Source organism: Nilaparvata lugens, chromosome 14 (genome assembly GCF_014356525.2).
Source record: "Nilaparvata lugens isolate BPH chromosome 14, ASM1435652v1, whole genome shotgun sequence".
NCBI lineage: Eukaryota > Metazoa > Arthropoda > Insecta > Hemiptera > Delphacidae > Nilaparvata > Nilaparvata lugens.
Window position 1 is genome coordinate 5,245,720 of NC_052517.1, and position 25,617 is coordinate 5,271,336.

At 34.4% G+C, this 25,617-nt stretch overlaps 1 protein-coding gene across 1 annotated transcript in view; it reads right to left on the minus strand.

Moving 5' to 3' along the window:
• Positions 1 to 19,447: 19,447 nt before the first annotated feature.
• Positions 19,448 to 25,617, minus strand: part of LOC111064279 (E3 ubiquitin-protein ligase Ubr3) — a 144,680-nt gene continuing 138,510 nt past the window's right edge. The window contains 2 exon segments of the mRNA XM_039441147.1: positions 19,448 to 21,392; positions 23,314 to 23,453. Of these exon segments, the coding sequence (XP_039297081.1) occupies positions 21,275 to 21,392; positions 23,314 to 23,453 (258 nt within the window). The 3' untranslated portion in view covers positions 19,448 to 21,274.

The window sequence follows — 25,617 nt, forward strand, 5'->3', positions numbered from 1 at the left end:
CCTAAATAACTGCTCATTTCTCCTCATTCTACTGCTGCTCCTTCTCCTCCTCCTCCTCCTCCTCCTCCTCCCCTCCACCTCCTCCTCCTCCTCCTCCTCTTACTCTTCATTCTACTCTTCTACCTCCTCCCCAAACTCCTCCATATTATACATACACTCCCAACAACATTCACCTATTGTAATAATGTAAACAATAATTGCCCAGTATTTCTCTTGGATTATAATGAGATTGAGGTGCAAGCATATTTGATATTATTCTAAAAATTGTGAATAAATTCAATCGATTCTTGTCATAGAAGAAATAATCTAGTTATAGAATGGATTCCCTTTATGGAATGATGAACGAGATTTTAATAATTCATACTCATCTACTCAATGAGAAATATTTCAACAATTTATTCAAATCTAACCAATGAGAGATTTCACATTTTTCAGATCATATTACAAATATGAATTACGGAATATAGTATGAAAAATAAATTTAAAAAATATGAATTACGAAAAAATGTATGAAAAACAAATTTTTGAAAATTTAGTCGGCTTGGAAGTTACACCCTGTTCTACTGGAACGATAAATTATTTCAAAATTATTGCAACTTATTCTATTCTAAAATTCAATGTAGAATTCTATTAGTCTACAATTTTGGACCCAATACTCATTTAAGTTTGAGAGGTAGAGAATTCTCAACTCCACCTGAAAAAAATTCTTAATTAAATTTCATTCCATTAATAATAATACTCGTTTGACTTTCATTGGTGGGAGCTCCTGACGTAAGTTCCACCTGAATATATAATAATTTAAGCCGTCAATGGGTCTCACGACTGTCATACTTCAGCCGGGAACGACAGTTTACCACTTCATTGCTCATTGGAATGAAGCTATTTACTGTCTAGAAAAAGGTCCCTTGCTCATTTCAGTAATTAAATTTGAAAATTAAAGAAAAAAAGATTAACGTAGGTGGCTTCCTACAATATTGAATTGTAGGACAAATTACAGTCGAACCTCTGTATAACGAAGTCGATTATCCTGAGAAAAAATTCGCTGCAGAGCGGTATTCGTTATTGAGAGGTTCTGTCAAGCCTCTGACGAATTCTTCTCTTCAGGTTTGTCGCAGCCATCATCATCATCATCATAGTCTGTTCAAAGGATTGAAATGTGTGACAAAAGCAAGAATGGGAAAGTCCAGACGTTCACCTGCCTGGTCTACAATAATGACAAGTTCTTGGAATTCAATTCCCGACTTTTGTTCCACCCTCTATTGACTGTCTACCATCCTATCTTCATCCTACCTGAATTGCCTGAATTTTTCAACTACCTGAATTTTTAGTCTATTGACCTTTCTGCTGAAACTAAACAATTCCTTGAAAATAACCGTCTACTTCCTATACACACTACATTTTGTATGTTGAAGTCAAGAAAAAACTTTGTTGTTGAGAGGTCCGAAATTCGTTAAATTACCTCTATTTAACGAATTTCGGACCTCTCAACAATAAAGTTTTTTCTTGACTTCAACATACAAAATGTAGTGTGTATAGGAAGTAGACGGTTAAGCAGCCAAAACTCTAAAATGTAATGAGACCAGGTAAAAATTCGTTGTGTAGAGGATGTAGTTATGTGGAGGTTCGTTATAGAGAGGCTCGACTGTATATTCCTACAATTATCATTTCAATTCCTTTATTATGAATGGATTTTTTCAACAACCAAAAATATTACAGCTACAATATTATTCTCATTGTTCTCTTACAAGAACTATCAAATTAATGATTTCTTAATTTCATTCATTTTATAGATTGAGCAATACCTCTTTCCTAAATGACGTGTAACCCTATCAACTTCCATGAATCAATTCCCTTATTTTTAAAACGTTGAAATAGGCCTATTGATATTCAATCACCATAACATAGCAATAAAGTCGAAAGTCCTGGCTGGCTCAGGTCTGGTGTCAGAGTTTTCAGGTCGCAGCTGATCAATTTCAGGGCCTCTTACATGACCTAACGACTGTTATTACGCAGCCGGAACCGACGACTTAACGTGTACGAACCACTGGATTGGCCCGATAAAAATATCGTTGAATTATGTTAATTTGTTTATTGACGTGACAACGTCTTATAAATTGGTTTGCCGGGAGACACTTCAAGAAACTGCGTTACGTTCCCACGTTATGCACTCACAATGAGAGCGAGTGAGAGCGTTCGTTTTTTAACATAAAAAATAATCATCCAAACAAAAGTCAAAATCGTAAAGTGGATCTATTCTGTAGTGGAATTCACTTTTATCTGTCAGTATTTCTCATAAGTAACATCAATGCATTCCATTTAACCTGAACTGACAGTTTAAAGTGCATCTCACTAGTCTACAGTATTCTGACAGATTAATTATTTGTTATTATAATAATAGGTATAATAAAATACGTTCTAGGTAGTTATACATAATATATTATATGCACAAAGGTATATTATAATATATTCCAAAGGTTGTAATTAATTAATGATTGATAATATATATAGGTGAAAATATTGTAAAATCGTTATTGACAGCAAGTGAATTAGGCTACTAACTAGTACGGTATTTTAAGAATGATCATTTTATGTGTTAACATATACCTAGTTGAATGAACTTCGAAAAATATGGACTTTTAATCGTAATTTTAAAGGGTTAGGAGTGAATCAAAGAGTGACAGTGAAGAGAGACAGAAAAAATGGTGAGCAGCAGAATATTATCACAAATTGAACATTCTTTGAACATTTGTGGAATGTTCCTTAGACGTTTGTGAAATGTTTGTGGAAGTTTTGTCTTTTGAGGTTAGAACATAACCTACAAAACATCAACACATAATAGTTGGAAGAGTTTCGAGGTTAGAACATAACCTATAAAACATCAACACATAATAGTTGGAAGAGTTTTGAGGTTAGAACATAACCTACAAAACATCAACACATAATAGTTCGGAGAGTTTTGAGGTTAGAACATAACCTACAATATATGTGTTGACACTGTTGATAGATCAGTTCTATGGTGTGGTTAAGTATAGATTCTATATCAGTTCTAGAGAGTGGTACAGTATAGACACTGCCAAAAGCGCTCAACTAGAGAATCTGACTAGATCAAAATAAAATATGTCTACAAAGGAACCGGTATCAGTATTATAATACAAACTATGTGACCTAACCTATCTTACAATCTAGGAACCTAGGATAGCCCAACCTGTACTCATACTCAAGTTATAACTGAACATTATCTCAGAGTATAATGCTTTGTAGATGTGTATGATTGATTGATTGAAAGAATATTAATTCATGGAACCAATCTATGCTATGAAATGAGTCAAGGTGGTAAACTGACCTAACCTAACCTTAATTCCTCCTTTGGGGTCAAATATGAAGCATGTTGTTGAAGCTAGATAGTCAGTTTAGTGAGATACTGTGACTATCAAGCTAATCTAGCTGACATTGTTGAGGTTAGGTAGGTTATCGAACTAATCCAAACTAATAGCTATCACACAAGGTCAGGTTACAAGCTAGCCTAACAATATCCATTGTTGAGGTTATAGGTAGGCTATCCAACCTACTTTCTATATTAGGTACTTGGACATGCACGCAGTAGTTTAAGCAACAGATCTAAATTAAAGTTAGGCTTCATTAATATCATAAGATACTATAAATTGATAAAAATAAACGCACACAAGTTGGATGTTTGTTTTTGTTTGAAAATTGCAAAAACAGTGTTGTATGTACATTCATGGTACAAAATTGGGACAGGCTATATATGTAACATAACTATGTTAATAGAAAAAAGCTCATAGACTTGATAAAGTGTTATTATGTATGGAGTACATGTGTTGTTGTTGTAACTGAGAAAGATATATTATTCTTTCTCTCTCTCTCAAGGAAGGTTGAATACTATGCATGCCTAATCAGAGGTAGGTTAGGTTAGGTAACAAAAACCAACCTAACTAACTAAATTAGTGAATATTATCGTATGAATCTCAACTAATGATTGATTCTTCTGTATCCAAATGGATCCATAAAAACTGGTGAGAGATGATATATTTGTATACACTACATGTGTGTGTGTGTATTATTGATACAGTGATTGTAATAGGTGCAAATTTATAATGCAATTCAAATACGGAGACACAAGTATATAAAATGTTGTGGTGTTATATAATTTTTAGACTATATATAAAATAATATATACATACATGATCTGGACTTTTCATGATAAATAAAACTAAATAAATTAATTGTAATTCAAATAATGGCAATCAGGTCTAGATTATAAATAAACATATATAATATATTATATGGTATGGTATTGTGAATGAATGTAAAACTTGTCTACTTATAGATTTTAATTCTAATGATCAAACAAGAATTGGGGCGGAGGAATACCTACCTTATATAGCCTAAAACATTACGAATAAAATCATCAACAGATTTGAAAGACAAAAATTATGGTATGGTGACTAAAATTCTTTGTAATTTATTATGATTAAATTATTATTATCATAAAAATTTGAAACGACAGAAAATACATTTGGACTATACAGTTATACATTTATTTATATTGTTGTATATTTATCATAGATACTGGTATTGATTATCATTATGTAAGCTGCATGTTGGTCATGTACAAAGAATATTTAATAACTATATAATATATGTTGTTATCTTGTAAAAGAGAAATCAGAGGTTAAGGTGAATATTAAGGATGAAAAGGGCTATTTGTGTTCTATAAGGCAGTATATTTGAAACAAATTGTTCAACGTATTTTTAGGTAACATTACTAGGTATATCCAATTATTATCATTTTTATATAATTTCAAATCTTCCACTATCCTCTTCAAGACAACAATATTAGGACAATTTGAGACAAAATAAGAATTAGAAGAAGGTTTGGGCAACAGTTGTTTTTTATTTCCTATTGTATTGTTTACTCTGCATAAATAATGTCTATTGATTTCACAATAATCTCAAATCTTTTGAACTGAGCAGTACATAAGGAATATGAATTGAAACCATGCGTTTTTCCAGACTTTTATAAAACTTTTCCCTGATTAATTGATGTACCGTATATTATTCCCAATCCATTTCACATTGAACAGTACATAGAAAATTTAAAATGAAAACCGTGCGTTTTTCCAGATTTTTATAAATCTTTACCCTCATTAGTTTATGTATATTATTCCCAATCTACCTGATCCATCATTGTAATATTGAATCTATCTTGTTATGTTCTAACTGCCACACTAAAGGGTCAATCATATTCTAAAATTATAGCTATCATATTGATAAAACTGCAGGCAATTTTTAATGTATCAGTTATATAGATTATTTACTCCCAAGTCTAAACTCTGCCTAATATAGAGTATTTTTATCTCATTTTATTGAATTCCATTTCATTTCATCCCATATACAGAGTATATCATATTGACAAAAATGTGCAGACAATTTTCAATATATCAGTTATATAGATTCTCTATTCCTAAGTCTTGGCTCAGCCTAATATATATATTGTCCTATTGTGCATTGTTGGTTATCCATCTTTGTTTTCACTACTTTTATTACTATCATATTTCGAAAAACTTCAAAGTGAAAAAACACTCACATTCTTTCCAATCATATCAAAGAATGTGAGTGTTTTTTTACTTTGAAGTTTTATGAAATACAATAGTAATATACTCTATTTTCTTATTATTTCATTCAGTATCATTTCATCTCATAATAATATACCAAGTTTTGATGATTGCATTCTTGAATAATGTTATATCATAGAGAAACAATAGCGTAAGTAGATATCCCATGGTATAGGGCGTTCATGTCACAACTTTTACTGTTATCTCAAGCTGATAATCAACGTGGTTCTCTCCTGTGAAGCTTTATGACGCTGGTAGTCTCTCATACTGTGCCGTTCATACACTCTTACGCGGCCAAAACAGTAAAAATCGACAGTAATTGGCTTGAGATAACAGTAAAAGTTGTGACATAAACGCCCTATACCATGGGATATCTACTTACGCTATTGTTTCTCTATGGTTATATATCCACATTTTATTATATATATTTTTATCTATGTAGCAGCCTATTTTCTACATCACTTACAAGAAATCAAGTCTATAATGTTTGTAGACATTCACCAATCACACTAGAAATGTTCTGTAATACTATATTGTGTATAATAATATAAATAATTTTCAAATATAATAATTAATGTGATGTTTTAAGTGTAATGAGTTTTCCTACCCACAATTTTCAGCTCAAATCAATTACACTGCCATTATTAACATGAGACGGAAAATGTGTTGTTGAAATAATACGAGGGCTAGTCAGAAAGTAACAAATGTTTTGAAATAAAATAAAAAGATGGCACTGAATGAAAGACAAATATGGTTCTAAATTAAACTATCCCTTGTTTAGAATTTTATAATTTATAATTTTATAAATATAAATCAGCATCTAAGTTTTTATAATGTTGAATCAAATGGAAGGGATGAAACTATCTACTTCCTTCTACCTACCACCTTACCTCACTACCTCCGTAAACAAAGCCGTAGTGCATTCGTGTGACGTCAGCACAGGTAGGGCTCCTACACCAATAAAAATTCATTGATTTCAGCTGATCTATATCAGCTCGTGTTTTTATTGGTGTAGAAGTCCTACCTGTGCTGACGTCAAACGAATGCACTATGGCTTTGTTTACGGAGGTAGTGCTTACCTACGCTGCTCCACTATTTTTTGGCCTAGGGCAATGTCGGGGCACCTCAATTTGAAACCTAAGATCTCTTCCAATCAAATACATCTCTTTCACTCAATATCTCTTCATAAATAAAAAAAAATTGATAATTTTTCTTGACCTGGCTGGCTGGCTCAGAGCAAAAAAAGATCTTTTTTCAGAGATTGACAATGGTGTAACAACCGAAACCAGTCTTTCTAAGTATCAATAAATCTGTGTTTTTTGACAATTTCTTAGTATTTTTATTTAATAAAAATAGATCTATTGATAAATTGAAAAAAATTGATAATTTTTTTGACCTGGCTATCTCAGAGATTTCAGAGCTCCTGATATCATAGTTATCACACTACACTGAGATTTAAGCTGGTGGAAATGTTAGGCTGACACAGTTGCCAAGTTTCTTTTGCCACCGCCTTCTATAGTAGATGGCTGTGATTCAAGACATCCCAGTATACCTGAAATATCAAGTGTCAGGATTGTTTGCATTGAGATCAATTGAGGTTATTTCTAAAATATGATGTCCGTTTGAACAGATTCATCAATATATAGTAGTGAGGTCCACGTTATAATGGCAGTGTTTGATTAGCAATGGTATTGCTATCCTTGTCTATCATTCCACAAAGCAGATATCTCTTTCTCGCTTTGCTCTGTTGCCAGATCGTCTTTCAACAATGTAGAATTAATAATAAATTTATAAAACATTTCATCTTAATTATGAAATCATTGAAAAATATAATTTCTTGCTTAATAAAATATAATTGATTATTTTAAACGCGAATGAACAGTTAATATTACATCAATTAGCCTGTATCAGCCACCCTCTATAGAAGGCATCGACAAGACAGAGGATCGGCGATGTTGTTCTCCTATCTTTCTCCACTGCCATTATAACGTGAACCTCACTATAGTTTATTATTAAAGAAAAAATGATGTGTCAAAACTTTTATTGTAGAGATCCTAAACTATTGAAGACCATATTGTGTTTTATACATTATTGTGATCATAAAAGGGAATTTATCAGTATTAATATCAACATAGAGTGCCAAATTTTAAAGTTTTATTGTTCCAATTTTCATTGGAGTACTTTGTACTATAATTATATACTTTTTGTTACTTGTACACCTATTGTATTATATACGTTGAAAATTGTATAACTTAGCTGTTAAGTTGAATCACATGTATCTTTCAATCTCATAGCAGAGACGTTTCCAATTATCAAAGATTTGATGAATATTATCATAGAGAAACAATAGTGTAAGTAGATATCCCATGGTATAGGGAATTTATGTGGCAACTTTTACTGTTATTTCAAGCTGATAGTCCACGTAGTTCTTTCCTGTGAAGCTTTATGACGCTGGTAGTCTCTCATATTGTGCCGTTCATACACTCTTACCCGGTCAAAACAGTAATCAATTTTTTATCAATTTGTCAATTTGTTTGTCAATTTTTACTGTTTTGTTGGGGTGAGAGTGTATGAACGGCACAATTTGAGAGACTACCAGCGTCACACAGCTGCATGGGAAAGAACTACGTGAACTATCGGCTTGGGATAACAGTAAAAGTTGCGACATAAACGCCCTATACCATGGGATATCTACTTATTCTATCGTTTCTCTATGATATTATTTTCTATCTCTATCGGTATAGGGCGTTTATATTCATAGGTATCTCAAATCCCAGCTAAATTCATGACACCAAACAAAATGAGTTTATCGATTTTTGTTTACAACGATTCATTCAGCATAATAATTTTGATCATAATCCTTTTTTATGATGAAAAAATAAAACAAAATCAAGGGTTATTATCGTAGAAAATTTTGTTGTTCAATATTGTTCTATATCTTTGTGTTTATAGTGATTTGAAAAGAGCAAGAGGTGTTACCATATTTTTTAAATTTGATACTTCTTATCTTAACATGATCATGATGTAATTGGAACTCTGTCTTACATTATAGAATTCAGAGATAAATTTCACTGGTTTTCTTAGTACGGTACCCTTTCATTAATTATGTTCATGTTTCATGAGCATCTTAAATAGGTATTATAATGTAATGGTTATGTATTCATACATAATGATGAGTAATAAGAAAAACATCAGCATATATAATGATTGTGTGTGTATAATGTATGTAAAAGAGTATGTATGTTGAAATGTGTGTATGTTATGCAGTATAATATGATTAATTACTATAAAAATAAAATGCATTATGATTATTATTAATATATTTATTATCATAAGCAGTTATTACATTGATTATTATAACGTAATTGTTAATTCATTTATTAGATATTTTTAAAAAATAATAAATTTATGATTTCATCAATTGAATGACCGAGTTGTCTTAATTTATTACTGACAGGTAACCGTAACCCGTGCTCCCCTTGGGTCTAATTTGAAACTTGTCAAACTGAAAACGCGACCCATTGAAATATTGAAAAATTCAAAGTAGGTCTATAACCATCCTCGGTGAATTGAGAATCTATATGCAAAATGTCAAGTTAATGAGTTGAGTAGTTGAGACGTGATGATGCGTCATTCGTGAATTTCCTATCCCCTACGTGTATAAGCCACTTCTTTCCTTCATTTTTGACCGAACGAAGTTGACGGTTTGGCATTTCTCTTAATGTTTATATGTTTATAAGTTGCGCATTTACAGCGAAACGCGGTAATAGATTCTCATGAAATTTGACGGGTATGTTCCTTTTTTAATTGTGCGTCGACGTATATACAAGGTTTTTGGAGATTTTGCATTTCAAGGATAATATGAAAGGAAAAAGGAGCCTCCTTCATACGCCAATATTATAGTAAAAATCTGGAGTGGCGCACTCGCACAACTTTCCTTGCCGTTATGAAAATTGATACCCTGACGCTATCAGTGTTCCCGCGCATCTCAAGTCTACTATTCAAAGATTCGAGCCAGCTGGTGACAGGGCAATAACGCTGGAGACACAAGAGGTCTGCTATCTCTTCATAGTGAATCATAGAATCAACAGTTGCCAACAGTTTGCAATTGGATAATCAAATTCTCTCCAATTTCGAGCTTATTTTTAATTTTAGGTGAAAATGTTACTGAACATTAATTGTAGAGATTCTCATGCTCAATCTATTCCACTTGGAATTTTTTGTTCAAATTGTATTTGAATTACCAATTAACGGAATGACTTGAAATTTGGAACTTAAGGTCCTAACACTATAAGGATCTGACACGAACAATTTCGATCAAATGCGATTCAAGATGGCGGCTAAAATGGCGAAAACAGGGTTTTTCGCGATTTTCTCGAAAATGGCTTTAACGATTTTGATTAAAGTTATACCTAGAATAGTCATCTATAAGCTCTATCAACTGCCACAAGTCCCATATCTGTAAAAATTTCAGGAGCTCCACTCCATCAATGCAGATAGATTCCCAATTATCAGGCTTCAGATACAATTTAAACAAAACGATTTGAGTGGAAAAGATTGAACATGAGAATCTCTACAATTGATTTTCAATAATATTTTCACCTAAAATTGAAAATAAGCTCGAAATTCGATAAAATGTGATCATCCAATTGCAAACTGTTGGCAACTGTTGATTCTATTAGATGATTCACTATGAAGAGATAGCAGACCTCGTGTGTCTTCAGCGTTATTGCCCTGTCACCAGCTGGCTCAAATCTTTGAATAGTAGACTTGAGATGCGCGGGAACACTAGCGTCAGGTGATCAATTTTCATAACGGCAAGGAAAGTTGTGTGAGTGCGCCACACCAGATTTTTATGTTTCAGTGAATAACTCACTCCGTATATTGTAGCGGAACGTTTCATATTATAGCACAACTCTATCCATAGCCCGAATACCAACCAAATCTGGGAGATGTGCATTTTTCATGGACTCCATGAATACAAACATCATGGATTTCCGCAAAAAGGGTTGAGAATTAAAATCGCTCAAACTCCCAGGAGTAATACCTGACGAGAGGAATAATTACATGTCACCACATTGGCGAAATTCTCTCCTATACTTGAGCTATTTTTACTTTCCTTGCCCTATTACCATAGGTAAGGAAAGTATTGCTTTCCAAAAAAAATTAAGGTACCCCAATTTCTAAATTTCTATACGTTTCAAGGTCCCCTGAGTCCAAAAAAGTGTTTTTGGGTATTGGTCTGTATGTGTGTGTGTGTGTATATGAGTGTATGTGCGTCTGTGTACACGATATCTCATCTCCCAATTAACGGAATGACTTGAAATTTGGAACTTAAGGTCCTTTCACTATAAGGATTATAAGGAACAATTTCGATCAAATGCAATTCAAGATGGCGGCTAAAATGGCGAAAATGTTGTCAAAAACAGGGTTTTTCGTGATTTTCTCGGAAACGGCTCCAACGATTTTGATCAAATTCATACCTAAAATAGTCATCGATTAGCTCTATCAACTGCCACAAGTCCCATATCTGTAAAAATTTCAGGAGCTCCACTCCATCAATGCAGATAGATTCCCAATTATCAGGCTTCAGATACAATTGAAACAAAAAAATCTAGTGGAGTAGATTGAGCATGAAAATCTCTACAATTAATGTTCAGTAACATTTTCACCTAAAATTGAAAATAAGCTTTAAATTCGAGAAAATGTGATTATTCAATTGCAAATTATTGTTGATTCTATTGAATCATTCACTATGAAGAGATAGCAGACCTCATGTGTGTCTCCAGCGTTATTTCTCTGTCACCAGTTGGCTCAAATCTTTGAATAGTAGATTTGAGATGCGCGGGAACACTAGCGTCAGGTGATCAATTTTCATAAGGGCAAGGAAAGTTGTGTGAGTGCGCCACACCAGATTTTTTGAAAATGAGTGATTTTTCTGATCTGAGAGTGGAGGTGAGATGTTCTGCTTCAGTGTATAACTTGGGTGGCTCTTTGGAGTAAGTGATAACGTGCCAGTCTGATAATCAAGATAATCCGAGTTCGAATCTCGACGGGGGCCGAAAGTTTTTGACCACAGCTCAATCACATGAATACGGTCACCCCGTCTTTCGGAGGAGACGATAGCTAGAAAGTAGTCATCATCTCTCTTCATCATCCCTCTCACTCATTACCCACGCACAAGCCTGAGAGCTTATGTGGGCATCAACCTCAGTATTATTATTATTAACTCACCATGTTTTGAAACGTCTCATATTGAGCTACAGAGTGAATTATGCAGCTGCAAACATAAAATTTGAAAATTCTCAAAAGGTCATATTTCCTGAACAGTAGAGAATTTTCCAAATTCGATTCCAGATCCGTGTTCCTTGCATCAAGGAGTATGAGTATGCCAAGCTTCGGCAATTTTTTATTTTTTTACAACATTGGCCATATCTGCTGAACCTATGAGTATATTTACAATTTTATCATATGCCTGAGTTCGTCACTCTAAAGCTGCGTACACATATTCGCGCTTCCAACCCGCACCGAGCACGCTCCTCCCTCGAACCGCCATCGTACCACCATCAAACCACAGTCGCTCCGCACACGCACCCATCATGAACGTTACGGAAGATGTTAGATCTTCTCGCGTTCCCCGGTCGAACCACTGTTGCTCGCCGGTCGATCATCAATCGCTCTACTGGAGTGACGTTCAGTTGCGGAGCAGAGCGAGAGTCTGTACGCACCTCAAGATTTATCATTTGGTACCAAACTCAACCAAATCCGACCATCCGTTCAGAGTTCTTAGATATTGATTATGTGTGTAGTCCATTGAAATTTTAGATATGACCATTTGAAAATTTTAGGTTTGCAGCTTCTTAACTCACCCTGTATAGTAGCTGGGGGGCCAAATTAGGCTCTGGTATTTCTCAGGTCAAGCTTTATTTATGGTGCAAATTTCAGGCAATCTGAGATACGTTTTGTTTTAGTGTGTTTCACGATGGATTTCATCAACAATTTTTTGTGAAAAATAAAAATCGCTCAAACTTCGTAATCTTGTGGTCTTTGATGCGAGAAATACGAATCTGGAATCATATTTGCAAAATTCCTTACCGTTCAGAAGATATGACCATTTGAAAATTTGAAAATGTTATGTTTGCAACTTCATAATTCACCCTGTATAGTAGCTGGGGGGGCGAAATTTTGCTATGACATTTCTCAGTTCAAGCTTTATTTATGTTGCAAATTTCAGCCAAATCTGAGATACTTTTTGTTCCAGTGTGTTTCAGGATGGGGTAGTCCATGGATTTCATCAATGTTTCGCGAGAAATAAAAATCGCTCAAACTTTGTGATCTTATGGTATTTAATGCAAGAAACACGAATTTGGAATCATTTTTGCAAAATTCCTAACCGTTCAAGAGATATGACCATTTGAAAATTTGAAAATTTTATGTTTGCAGCTTCATAACTCACTCTGTATAGTAGATGGGGGTGCAAAATTTTGAACTCTGTCATTTCTCACGTCAAGCATAATTTATTTTGCAAATTTCAGCCAAATCTGAGATACTCTTTGTTCCAGTGTGTTTCACCATGGAAATCATGAATTTTTTGTGAAAAATGAAAATCGCTCAAACTTCGTGATCTTATGGTAATTGATGCTAGAAACGCGAATCTGGAATCATATTTACGAAATTCCTTACCATTCAGGAGATACGACCATTTGAAAATTTGAAAAATTAATGTTTCACCCATTGTGAAACACACTGGAACCAAAAGTATCTCAGATTTGGCTGAAATTTGCAACATAAACAAAGCTTGATCTGAGAAATGTCAGAGCAAGATTTTGCACCCCCATCTACTATACAGGGTGAGTTATGAAGCTGCAAACATAAAATTTTCAAATGGTCATATCTCCTGAACGGTGAGGAATTTCGCAAATATGATTGCAGATTCGCGTTTCCAGCATCAGATACCATAAGATCACAAAGTTTGAGCGATTTCCATTTTTCACAAAAAAATTGATCTATGGACTACCCATCGTGAAACGCACTGGAACAAAAAGAATCTCAGATTTGGCTGAAATTTGCAACATAAACAAAGCTTGACCTGAGAAATGCCAGAGCAAAATTTCGCCCGCCAGGTAAGGAAAGTATTGCTTTCCGAAAAAATTAAGGTACCCCAATTTCTTAATTTCTATACGTTTCAAGCTCCCCTGAGTAGACATACATAGAATTTTCAAATTTTTAAATGGTCATATCTCCTGAAGGTAAGGAATTTTGCAAATATAATTCCAGATCCGTGTTTCTCGTATCAAAAGATCATAAGATCACGAAGTTTGAACGATTTTTATTTTTCACAAAAATATGAGAAAAACCATCGTGAAACACACTGAAACCAAAAGTATTTCAGATTTGGCCAAAATTTGCACCATAGATAAAGTTTGACCAGTGAAATGTCGGAACCAAATTTGGCACCCCCAGCTAATATACAGGATGAGTTATGAAGCTGCAAACATGAAATTTTGAAATATTTCCTGAACGGTAAGGAATTTTGCAAATCTGATTCCAGATTCGTGTTTCTCGCATCAAAGACCATAAGATCACGAAGTTTGAGCGATTTTTATTTTTCACAAAAAATTGAAAAACATCGTGAAACACACTGAAACAAAAAGTATCTCAGATTTGGCTAAAATTTGCACCATCGATAAAGCTTTACCTGAGAAAATGTCGGAGTGATCCGTGGTCTAGTGGATAGAGTGCTTGCGTAGCTGCATTGAGATCCCGGGTTCAAACTCTCTCAATACCAAAAGTTTTTTAATTCCCGTGTTATCGGATGTGCAAGTTAAACTGTCGGTCCCGGCTGTAGTATGACAGTCGTAAGGCCCATTGACGGCTTAAATTATATATACAGGCGGTGGGACCTTCCCGCAAGGGACTCCCCACCAACAAAAGCCATACGAATTTACTTTTTTTTATGTCTGAGTCGGGTTCATCATATCTAGGCTTAATGAACGGTAAGGAATTTCGCCAATTTGATGACGTCATATTGTTCCTCTCGTCAAATACCATCATCATTCCTAAGAGTTTAAGCAATTTTAATTTTTGGATTCATGGATTTCATGAAAAATGATTTTGTTACCTGTTGTTTTTGTTTCTGCTGCCCTGATATTTCCAGTTAATTTTCATCCAACACTGACTGATTTGTACCTCTTGCATGTTTCTGTTGCCCTGTAGTATTTTAGTTGGTTTTAATTCCGTACCAGGGAGTCAGAACACTTGAAGAGGTAGCAGGGTTTTTCAACGCCTTCCAATGGAAGCATAGGCAACCCGCAACACTGATCTACTTTGTGTACTTCTTGTATGTTTCTGATACCCTGGTAAGAAATCTGGTCATTTCTAATATGCAAATGAGCTACTATTTGAGCGGGAAATTCAAATTTCTCATGATTTATACTATTTGAGCGGGAAATTCAAATTTCTCATGATTTATACTATTTGAGCAGGAAATTCAAATTTCTCATGATTTATACTATTTGAGCGGGAAATTCAATTTCCATGATTTGAGAGGGAAATTCAAATTTCTCATGATTTATACTATTTGAGCGGGAAATTCAAATTTCTCATGATTTATACTATTTGAGCGGGAAATTCAAATTTCTCATGATTTATACTATTTGAGCGGGAAATTCAAATTTCTCATGATTTATACTATTTGAGCGGGAAGTTCAAATTTCTCATGATTTATACTATTTGAGCGGGAAATTCAAATTTCCATGATTTGAGAGGGAAATTCAAATTTCTCATGATTTATACTATTTGAGCGGGAAATTCAAATTTCTCATGATTTATACTATTTGAGCGGGAAATTCAAATTTCTCATGATTTATATACTATTTAGTGGGAAATTCAAATTTCTCATGATTTATACTATTTAAGCGGGAAATTCAAATTTCTCATGATTTATGTGACTACTGAGCTCATTTATATTTTAGAAATGTAACAGGAAGTTAAAACATAGCAAGTGGTAACTGAGGCATTATCGATTATTGCTATGTGTTTAGTTCAGTTGATAATGTTGTATTTATCTTCAATTTCATCAATTTAATTTGGTACCAAAATCAAACAAATCCGACCATCCTTTTGGAGTTTCCAAAATAATTTACGTCATTTGAATTCTGGAAACAGACGAAAAAAAGGTAGGCCAAGGAACAGGTGGGTGGACCGAGTGAGAGGATGGAAAGAAAGAGCCATGAACAGAGAGGAATGGAGGCGTGATGTGGGGGAGGCCAGGGCTCAACTAGGGCTGTAGAGCCGGATAAAGAAAGAAAGAAAAGAATTCTGTTTTTGTTTCAAAAACAAAATATATCTAAGATTTGGCTGATATTTGCACCATAGATAGAGCTTGGCCTGAGAAATGTTGGAGCCATATATGGCACCCCCAGCTACTATAAGGGTGAGTTATACAGCTTTAAACATGAAATTTGCAAATTTTAAAACGCCCATATCTAATGAACGGTAAGGAATTTTGCAAATCTGATTCCAGATTCTTGTTCCTCGCATTAAAAAGCATAAGTTCATGAAGTTTGAGCGAGTTCATTTTTCACAAAAAATATGATAAAAATTATGGCCTAACCATCGTGCCTTTTGAAAAACAAAATGTATCTCAGATTTGGCTGATATTTTTTGCACCATAAAAGAAGCTCTACCTGAGAAGTGTCTGAGCCAAATTTGGCACCATCAGCTACTATACAGGGTGAGTTATGCAGCTTCAAACATAAAATTTGCCAATTTTCAAGCTGGCATATTTCGTGAACGGTAAAGAATTTTGCAAATCGGATTCCAGATTCGTGTTTCTCGCATCAAAGAGCATAGGGTCTCGAAGTTCGAGCGATTTCTATTTTTCACAAAAAAAATGAGAAGAGTTATCGTGCGTTTTGAAACAGTGAAAAAAAGTACCTATCTCATATTTGGCTCAAATTTGCACCATAGAAGGAGTTCTACCTAAGAAATGTCTGAGCCAAATTTGGCACCCCGAGCTACTAGAGTGAGTTATGTAGCTTGAAACATAATATTTGCAAATCTTCAAACAGCCATATTTAATGAACGGTAAGGAATTTTACAAATCGGATTCCAAATTCGTGTTCCTCGCATTAAAGAGCATAAGTTCATGAAGTTTGAGCAAGTTCATTTTTCACAAAAAATATGATAAAAATTATGGCCTAACCATCGTGCCTTTTGAAAAACAAAAAGTATCTCAGATTTGGCTGATATTTGCACCATAGATAGAGCTTGACCTGAGAAATGTTGGAGCCATATATGGCACCCCCAGCTACTATAAGGGTGAGTTATACAGCTTAAACATGAAATTTGCAAATCTGATTCCAGATTCTTGTTCCTCGCATTAAAGAGCATAAGTTCATGAAGTTTGAGCGAGTTCATTTTTCACAAAAAATATGATAAAAATTATGGCCTAACCATCGTGCCTTTTGAAAAACAAAAAGTATCTCAGATTTGGCTGATATTTGCACCATAGATAGAGCTTGACCTGAGAAATGTTGGAGCCATATATGGCACCCCCAGCTACTATAAGGGTGAGTTATACAGCTTTAAACATGAAATTTGCAAATCTGATTCCAGATTCTTGTTCCTCGCATTAAAGAGCATAAGTTCATGAAGTTTTTGAGCAAGTTTATTTTTCACAAAAAAAATGAGAAGAGTTATCGTGCGTATTGAAACAGTGAACAAAAGTTATCTAAGATTTGGCTGATATTTGCACCATAGATAGAGCTTGACCTGAGAAATGTTGGAGCCATATATGGCACCCCCAGCTACTATAAGGGTGAGTTATACAGCTTAAACATGAAATTTGCAAATCTGATTCCAGATTCTTGTTCCTCGCATTAAAGAGCATAAGTTCATGAAGTTTGAGCGAGTTCATTTTTCACAAAAAATATGATAAAAATTATGGCCTAACCATCGTGCCTTTTGAAAAACAAAAAGTATCTCAGATTTGGCTGATATTTTTTGCACCATAAAAGAAGCTCTACCTGAGAAGTGTCTGAGCCAAATTTGGCACCATCAGCTACCGTACTATACAGGGTGAGTTATGCAGCTTCAAACATAAAATTTGCCAATTTTCAAGCTGGCATATTTCGTGAACGGTAAAGAATTTTGCAAATCGGATTCCAGATTCGTGTTTCTCGCATCAAAGAGCATAGGGTCTCGAAGTTCGAGCGATTTCTATTTTTCACAAAAAAAAAAAATGAGAAGAGTTATCGTGCGTATTGAAACAGTGAACAAAAGTTATCTAAGATTTGGCTGGAATTCGCACCATAGATGAAGCTGTATCTTTGACGTTATTTCAAATTCCTTCTAATACAAAACATTATTACACCCTAGCTGAGCTTCTGTACTGAATTTGAACATTTTGTGTTCATTTGTTCTCGATAAAGCTGAGAAAACGCTGAAAAACGCAGATTTTGGGCGTATCTTTGGAAGTTTTTCCAAATCCGTTCTTAGTGCGCCTCTAAAGGGCCAACTGAACATACTTCCAAATTTGAACGTTTTTGGTCCGATAGATTTTTAGTGAGTGAGTGCCTTTTCGCTTTTATATACAGAATGGGTGAAAAGTCCGAGAACGGCTTAATATCTCATACACAATAGTTATTTGTGCAACTAGTGCGCAAAGTGACAGTTTGCTGCACCGAAAGAAACGTTTACGCCCGAGCCATAGGCGAGAGCAGAATGGTTTCTTGAGTGCAGCAGAGGAACTTTGCGCACGTATTTCACATTAAGTTTTTCCTACAGTTACCATTGAATATGAAAAGTGGGTAATTATGGGTAAAATTGCCTGAAATGCATCAAATGTTTTTCTGTGTAATTTTATTATTGATAAAAACCTTAATCCTAAAATCCTAAAGTCCCCTCGTTGTCCTTGGTTATAATATATAATGAATAATAATTAGCGCGTTGTGCTTGGTTGCACCTCTGCTCACTATAGCAGCCACAGCAGTCACTGTTACCAACTTCATTTTGATTTTGCTGCACTGTTGCTCCATATAACCTACTAAGTATTTTGCGTTGCCATGTTGCAAATCTGGAGTGCAGAAAAATTTTTCCCGCACTAGAGTGGAAAAGTGATTCTTTGCGTTCTGTAATCAGTGCAGCAATGGCCACTTTTCAACGTAACTGTAGGAAAAGGTTATTTGACGGTGGGTGTGATCGGGGATCCTACTCAGAATATGACTTTAAAAATATGGTCCACCATCTTGGATCCACCATATTGAATGCAAGTTTATTTTTTTAAATAGGAAGGTGGTCATGCGATACATAATTTCGATACGAAATTTCAAGTAAAAATGAATGGAAAACCCGCATATCGATATCTCAAACCGTTCAGAAAATATTCACATTATTAATCAATTATTATCATGCATATCATAAATTAAATACATAAGTGGTATTGATTAATAAATAATGTGCATATTTTTGAAAAATTCGAGATATCGATGTGCAGGTTTCACCATTCATTTTTTCTTGAAATTTCGTATCGAAATCATGTATCGCATGACCACCTTCCTATTTAAAAAAAAATAAAGTTGCATTCACTATGGTGGATCCAAGATGGTGGACCATATTTTTAAAGTCATAGTAAAGTAGTATTTTCAATTTGAGTAGGATCCCCAATCACCCACCGTCAAATAACCTTTGTGTATGAGATATTAAGCCGTTCTCGGACTTTTCACCCACCCTGTATATAGATTGTAGTATGTTAAAATTAACGTGATTTCCAAACCACAGAGCTTGGGCCAATGAACTTTTACACATGATAGTTGCAAGAAACATTTTATTCTACAAAAAGAAACAATAATCACTCGTTTTGCTCTCAAAATATACTTAATTGTCAAGAACGATCAGAATTTGATTGAATATATTTTTTATTTATATATAATTTTCATTCATGAATCATAAGATTTCCGTAATAGTTAATAGTATTATACATAATAATTCATTGTTACTATAAATATCACATACCTACTCTTAATATTATTAAACTTACATCTTAATCAATTTTAATCTGTTTATAATTTATTTAAAAACAACTCTGTAATTAGTTATTTATTTACAAAAATTACATATTAATTACTGCGATCAAAATCCAAGGCATACAACTAATTATTGATGACTCATCAATAAATTATCATCAATTTCAGTGATAGTATATCATTAGTCTATTGAACAATAATCTCTCAAAATTGAATTCTACTATGATAATTATTGGAGTTCTCAACTTCTTATCGGAATTCGAAAATATCTATCAACTTACATATTAGATAATGTTCGTCGTAATCTATATTAAAAGTAACAACCATTGTCTAGATTAATTGTCAACTAGTCTGTGTAGTAATTAAGTTACAGACAAATATGTAGGAAAATTTGGGACTCGAATTGTAACAATGATAATATTCAAAAATTGAAGAGATAATTTTTGTCAATCTATTAATATTGAAATTAAAGCATACTTGACTTGAATTTGTATATAGGGCAAGAATTATTCAATTTATTAAGTGTAGGCTACTTGAATGAGACATAGAAGAGGGAGAGAAAAAACTACATTTGTAAATTTCATATCAAATCTAGATATTTTTGGTAATTTGGACATTTTTCAATAAATTCAAGATTGGGACCACCAATCAACTTCAAGTAATTTGAAATCAAAAATAAAAATAATAACCAAAAGAAAACTTCAACTACAAATTTATAATATTAAATAAAAAAAATACATCAAATCAATAATTTTTGTATTGTAAGCTTCTTATTGTTCACCCTAAACTAATAAAATTCATAAACTCATCTCATAATATATAATAACAGTAACAAAAATTTGATACAGAATGTCAAGGTAGGAAAGCAATGGATGAATAGTAGAATTGTAATGTGATTTCTCACTTCTGATTGGCTTTGAGACAGCATGGTTGGCGTGGCTATTAGTGCAATATCATAATTCTAGCTTATAATTGCTAAGCAATTATTTATCAAAAATGAGCATAATCTGCCCTGAAGGGGCATCACATAATCAAGATTGGCATGATTTGAACAGAGATTGGCAATTTTATTGTAGATTGGCATAATTTCTCCAAAAATAAACATTACTTACTGAAAACTAAATTATTGACTTGGGAAACTGGGTTTGAACACTACCTCCGTAAACAAAGCCGTAGTGCATTAGTGTGACGGCAGCACAGGTAGGGCTCCTACACCAATAAAAAGACTAGCTGATATAGATCAGCTGCAATCAACGAATTTTCATTGGTGTAGGAGCCCTACCTGAGCTGACGTCACACAAATGCACTACCTACAGTTTTGTTTACGGAGGTAGTGGTTTGAGCCTAGAAGGGGCGTGACTTGAACCTAAAATGGGCGTGACTTCCTAGAAAGAGATGTGGCTTGAACCTAGAATGGGCGTGACTTGAACCTAGAATGGGCATGACTTCCCAGAACGATATGTAGCATGAATAAAATAAATGGGCGTGGTTTGAATCTGAGATGGGCGTGGCTTGAACCGAAAATGGGCGTGGCTAGCCGCAGAGGAGCATGGCCTGTCAAGGATGGGCGTGGCGTGCCGGATGACATCATAGTCCAGGCTCGCGATTGGACTAGAGGGCATCCCTATGCCACACCCACTTCTTGTTGGTATGGTCGAACCTATGGGCTAGCCACTGTTGTTGCAGCAGTTGATAACGTCCAGCACTTAGGTACAGAGGTTTTCCACGTCTGCAACACAAAATAAACACTCATTTGAGAAACACTGAATTCATTAATTTACAGACCATTCATTCAATCCACAAATAATTACAAATAAACTAAAGTGAGATCCACATCTGTAGCACAGAATAAACTCTCATTCAAGAAACACTGGATTTGTTAAAGCTTTCATTCAAAGAACTTTCACTGAATACAGAAGTAATTACTAAGGCCTGGTTGCACAAAAGCCAGTTGAATTTTAACTATGATTAATTTCACGAGATCCAATCAGATCAGAAGAGGCTTTTTTGATAAGACGGCTTCCCTGATTGGTTCTCGTGGAATTAATCACGGTTAAAATTTAACTGGCTTTTGTGCAACCGGCACTAAGAAACTAAAGTGAGGTCCACATCTGACAGGACAAGTGCGTTGAACATGTGTGTACACACATGCTTGTCATGCATGTTGTGTTGTCAGCAAGTGGCTTTGAAAAAAAAAACAGCTGTTTGACAATAGCTTCCAACATTTATCTCTTTTAACATGTTGTGATAAAATATTAATTTTCTAAAAGAGTACTGAGATTTTTATTTTTCTTTATATTTAGCTTCCCACATATTATGATAAACAACCAATAACAATCAACCACTGGAAAATTACAAATTATAATAATACAAAAAATTTGTTGTGGGGCACTCACGCAACTTTCCTTGCCGTTATGAAAATTGATCACCTGACACTAGTGTTCATGCGCATCTCAAGTCAACTATTCAAAGATCTGAGCCAGCTGGTGACAGGACAATAACGCTGGAGACACGCGATGTCTGCTATCTCTTCATAGTGAATGATTTTATAGAATCAACAGTTTGCAATTGAATAATCACATTTTCTTGAATTTCTTATTTTCAACTTTAGGTGAAAATGTTACTGAACATTAATTGTATAGATTCTCATGCTGGATCTTTTCCACTTAATTCCTGATAATTTCCTGATAATTGGGAATCTAAAATCAAACTTTGCACAGAGCTCCTAAACTTTTTACAGATATGAGACTTGTGGCAGTTGATAGAGCATATCAATGACTATTCTAGGTATTAATTTGATCAAAATCGTTGAAGCCGTTTTCGAGAATATCGCGAAAACCCCTGTTTTTGACAACATCTTCGCTATTTTAGCCGCCATCTTTCATTGCATTTGATCGAAATTGTTCGTGTCGGATCCTTATATTGTAAGCACCTTAAGTTCCAAATTTAAAGTCATTCCGTTAATTGAGAGATGAGATATCGTGTACACAGACGCACATACACTCATACACACACACACACACACCACACACACACACACACACACATATATATATATATATATACAGACCAATACCCAAAAACCACTTTTTTGGACTCAGGGGACCTTGAAACGTATAGAAATTGGGGTACCTTAATTTATTTTGGAAAGCAATACTTTTCTTACCAATGGTAATAGGGCAAGGAAAGTAAAAATGTTGGATGTTTTTGAACGGGTAGTAGTCTAGTGTAGTGGCTATCCGCCGATAGGCAAAGCCACAGGACCCGTACTGTACTATACAGTTCAAATGGAAAATGTAGGTTATAGTTTTTTAATTTGTGTATAAAAATGTGGTTTTTATGAACCTCTAATGACTCGCAAAATGTATCTTTATTAGAATTTTCAACTTTTGGCATAAAATCTTAAACAATAGAAAAATTAGTGGCATCCCGACACATATTCATATATAGTGGGGGCCGCATTTTCTTAGATCAGCGAATAATCAACCAAAGTATTAATACTTTGTAAATAATTGTACCTTATATCCTTTTTGTAATCATGTCTATAATTTGAATAAACACCTCTGGTCGTGTTGTACCCTCGACCAGAGACATTATTATCATTATTATTATTGAAATAACACTTGAAAAAACAAACAAATTCGACTCACTTGAGTTCCCTATCCTCCTCGCCATAATTATCCAAATAGACGGATCCCCACAGACAGGCACGCTTGCCTCTTATCACTATCACATAGGACGATGTGACGACTAGATACATTGCTGTCCCCGCTCCGCAGTCCAGAGAATGCTACACAAAAACATATTAAAATACATGAATCGATCGATAAATAGAAAAGAATAATACACACAAACAGAATGAAAATAGTTATTTGTGCAACTAGTGCGCAAAGTGACAGTTTGCTGCACCGAAAGAAACGTTTACTTTGGAATGGTTTCTTGAGTGCAGCAGAGGAACTTTGCGCACGTATTTCACATTAAGTTTTTCCTACAGTTACCATTGAATATGAAAAGTGGGTAATTATGGGCAAAATTGCCTGAATAATGTAGTAGTGTTTGAATGAAGAGGCGGCTGTGTGCTGAATGTGGTGGCTGTCGACTGTCGCTGTCCTTGGTTATAATATATAATGAATAATAATTAGCGCGTTGTGCTTGGTTGCAGCTCTGCTCACTATAGCAGCCACAGCAGTCACTGTTACCAACTTCATTTTGATTTTGCTGCACTGTTGCTCCATATAACCTACTAAGTATTTTGCGTTGCCATGTTGCAAATCTGGAGGGCAGAAAAATTTTTCCCGCACTAGAGCGGAAAAGTGATTCTTTGCGTTCTGTAATCAGTGCAGCAATGGCCACTTTTCAACGTAACTGTAGGAAAAGAATTGTATGGAACAAAATGACAAACCATGGCATATCTTCTTAAGGTGCGTACAGACTTTCGCTCTGCTCCGCAATCGAACGTCACTCGAGCAGATCGATTGATGATCGACCGGGGAGCAAGAGTGGAACGCGAGAACAGCTAACATCTCCCGTAACGTTCATGATCGGAGCGATTTCGGAGCGAGTGCGGAGCGTGTTGGAGGCGCGTATATCTGTACACACCTTTATGTTCTCTTTTCTGTATGGTATCACCATAAGATACTGTGTCACTACAAATGATACAGTATCAACACAGTATGATAGTTTTGAGTTAACAAAAAGTCGGCTTGAAATTTGGCACATAAACAACCTCTACCATGGGATATCTTCTTATGCTATCTTTTCTCTAAGGTATCACCATAAATGATACAGTATCACCACACTTGATACAGTATCACCACACTTGATACAGTATTACCACACTTGATACAGTATCACCACACTTGATACAGTATCACCACACTTGATACAGTATCAACACACTTGATACAGTATCACCACAAATGATACAGTATCACCACACATGATACAGTATGCAGCCTTTCGTAGTTTTTTAGCCTACATTTTAAAAAATGTGGCCAGCAACGAACATGTTTTACTGTGCCTTGGAAAGGAATTTCGGTTCCTTTTAGAATTCTAATAAAATGAATCTATATAAAAAGTTTATCTACTTGATTTATAATAATATTAAAGAACTTTCATCGCTTTGAAGTTCTGTATTTATTTATCTTCAATACGTTAAAACTGATTAGAACATTTTAATTTCTTTAAATAATTTTGAATACTTTTTTTTTAAATTGTAGTTTGATGATTCAGCTTTCAGATCTTCTCATTTCGTTTTCATCTCAAAGTCGAGAAAGTCAATCTCAAGTAGAAAGAGTTTTCCTAATTTTTATCAATGAACAAACTTTATTTATTTATCATCTGCTTTTTTGACCGAGCGAAGTGTGGTCTAAGATTCAAGTCGACGGTTTGGCGTTTCTCTTAATGTTAAAATATTTAATGTTTATATGTCTATATGTTGCGCATTTACAGCGAAACGCGGTGATAGATTTTCATGAAATTAGACAGGTATGTTATTTTATTATAATAAATTTATCTTTTATTATTTTATTAGACAGGTATTTTAAATTATTATCTAAATTTGGGAGAGAAATAGTACAAGGAGTATCCTTAGTTTTTCTCTCCCATTCAGTGCTTCTTGTAAAAATTATAATAAAATAAAAATAAAAAATAAATGTTTCTTTTTTAATTGCGCATCGACGTATATACAAGGTTTTTGGAAGTTTGCATTTCAAGGATAATATAAAAGGAAAAAGGAGCCTCCTTCATACGCCAATATTAGAGTAAAAATCAGACTATAGAATTATTCATCATAAATCAGCTGACAAGTGATTACACAGATGTGTGGAGAAGCCAGTCTATTGCTGTATTTCCATAAGGTCTATAGTTTCAATCAGGTACTTGTGGATGAGAATACTGCGTGAGGTCTACTGTTCACAGAACTACTAGTTTATTTATCATCTGCTTTTTTCAAG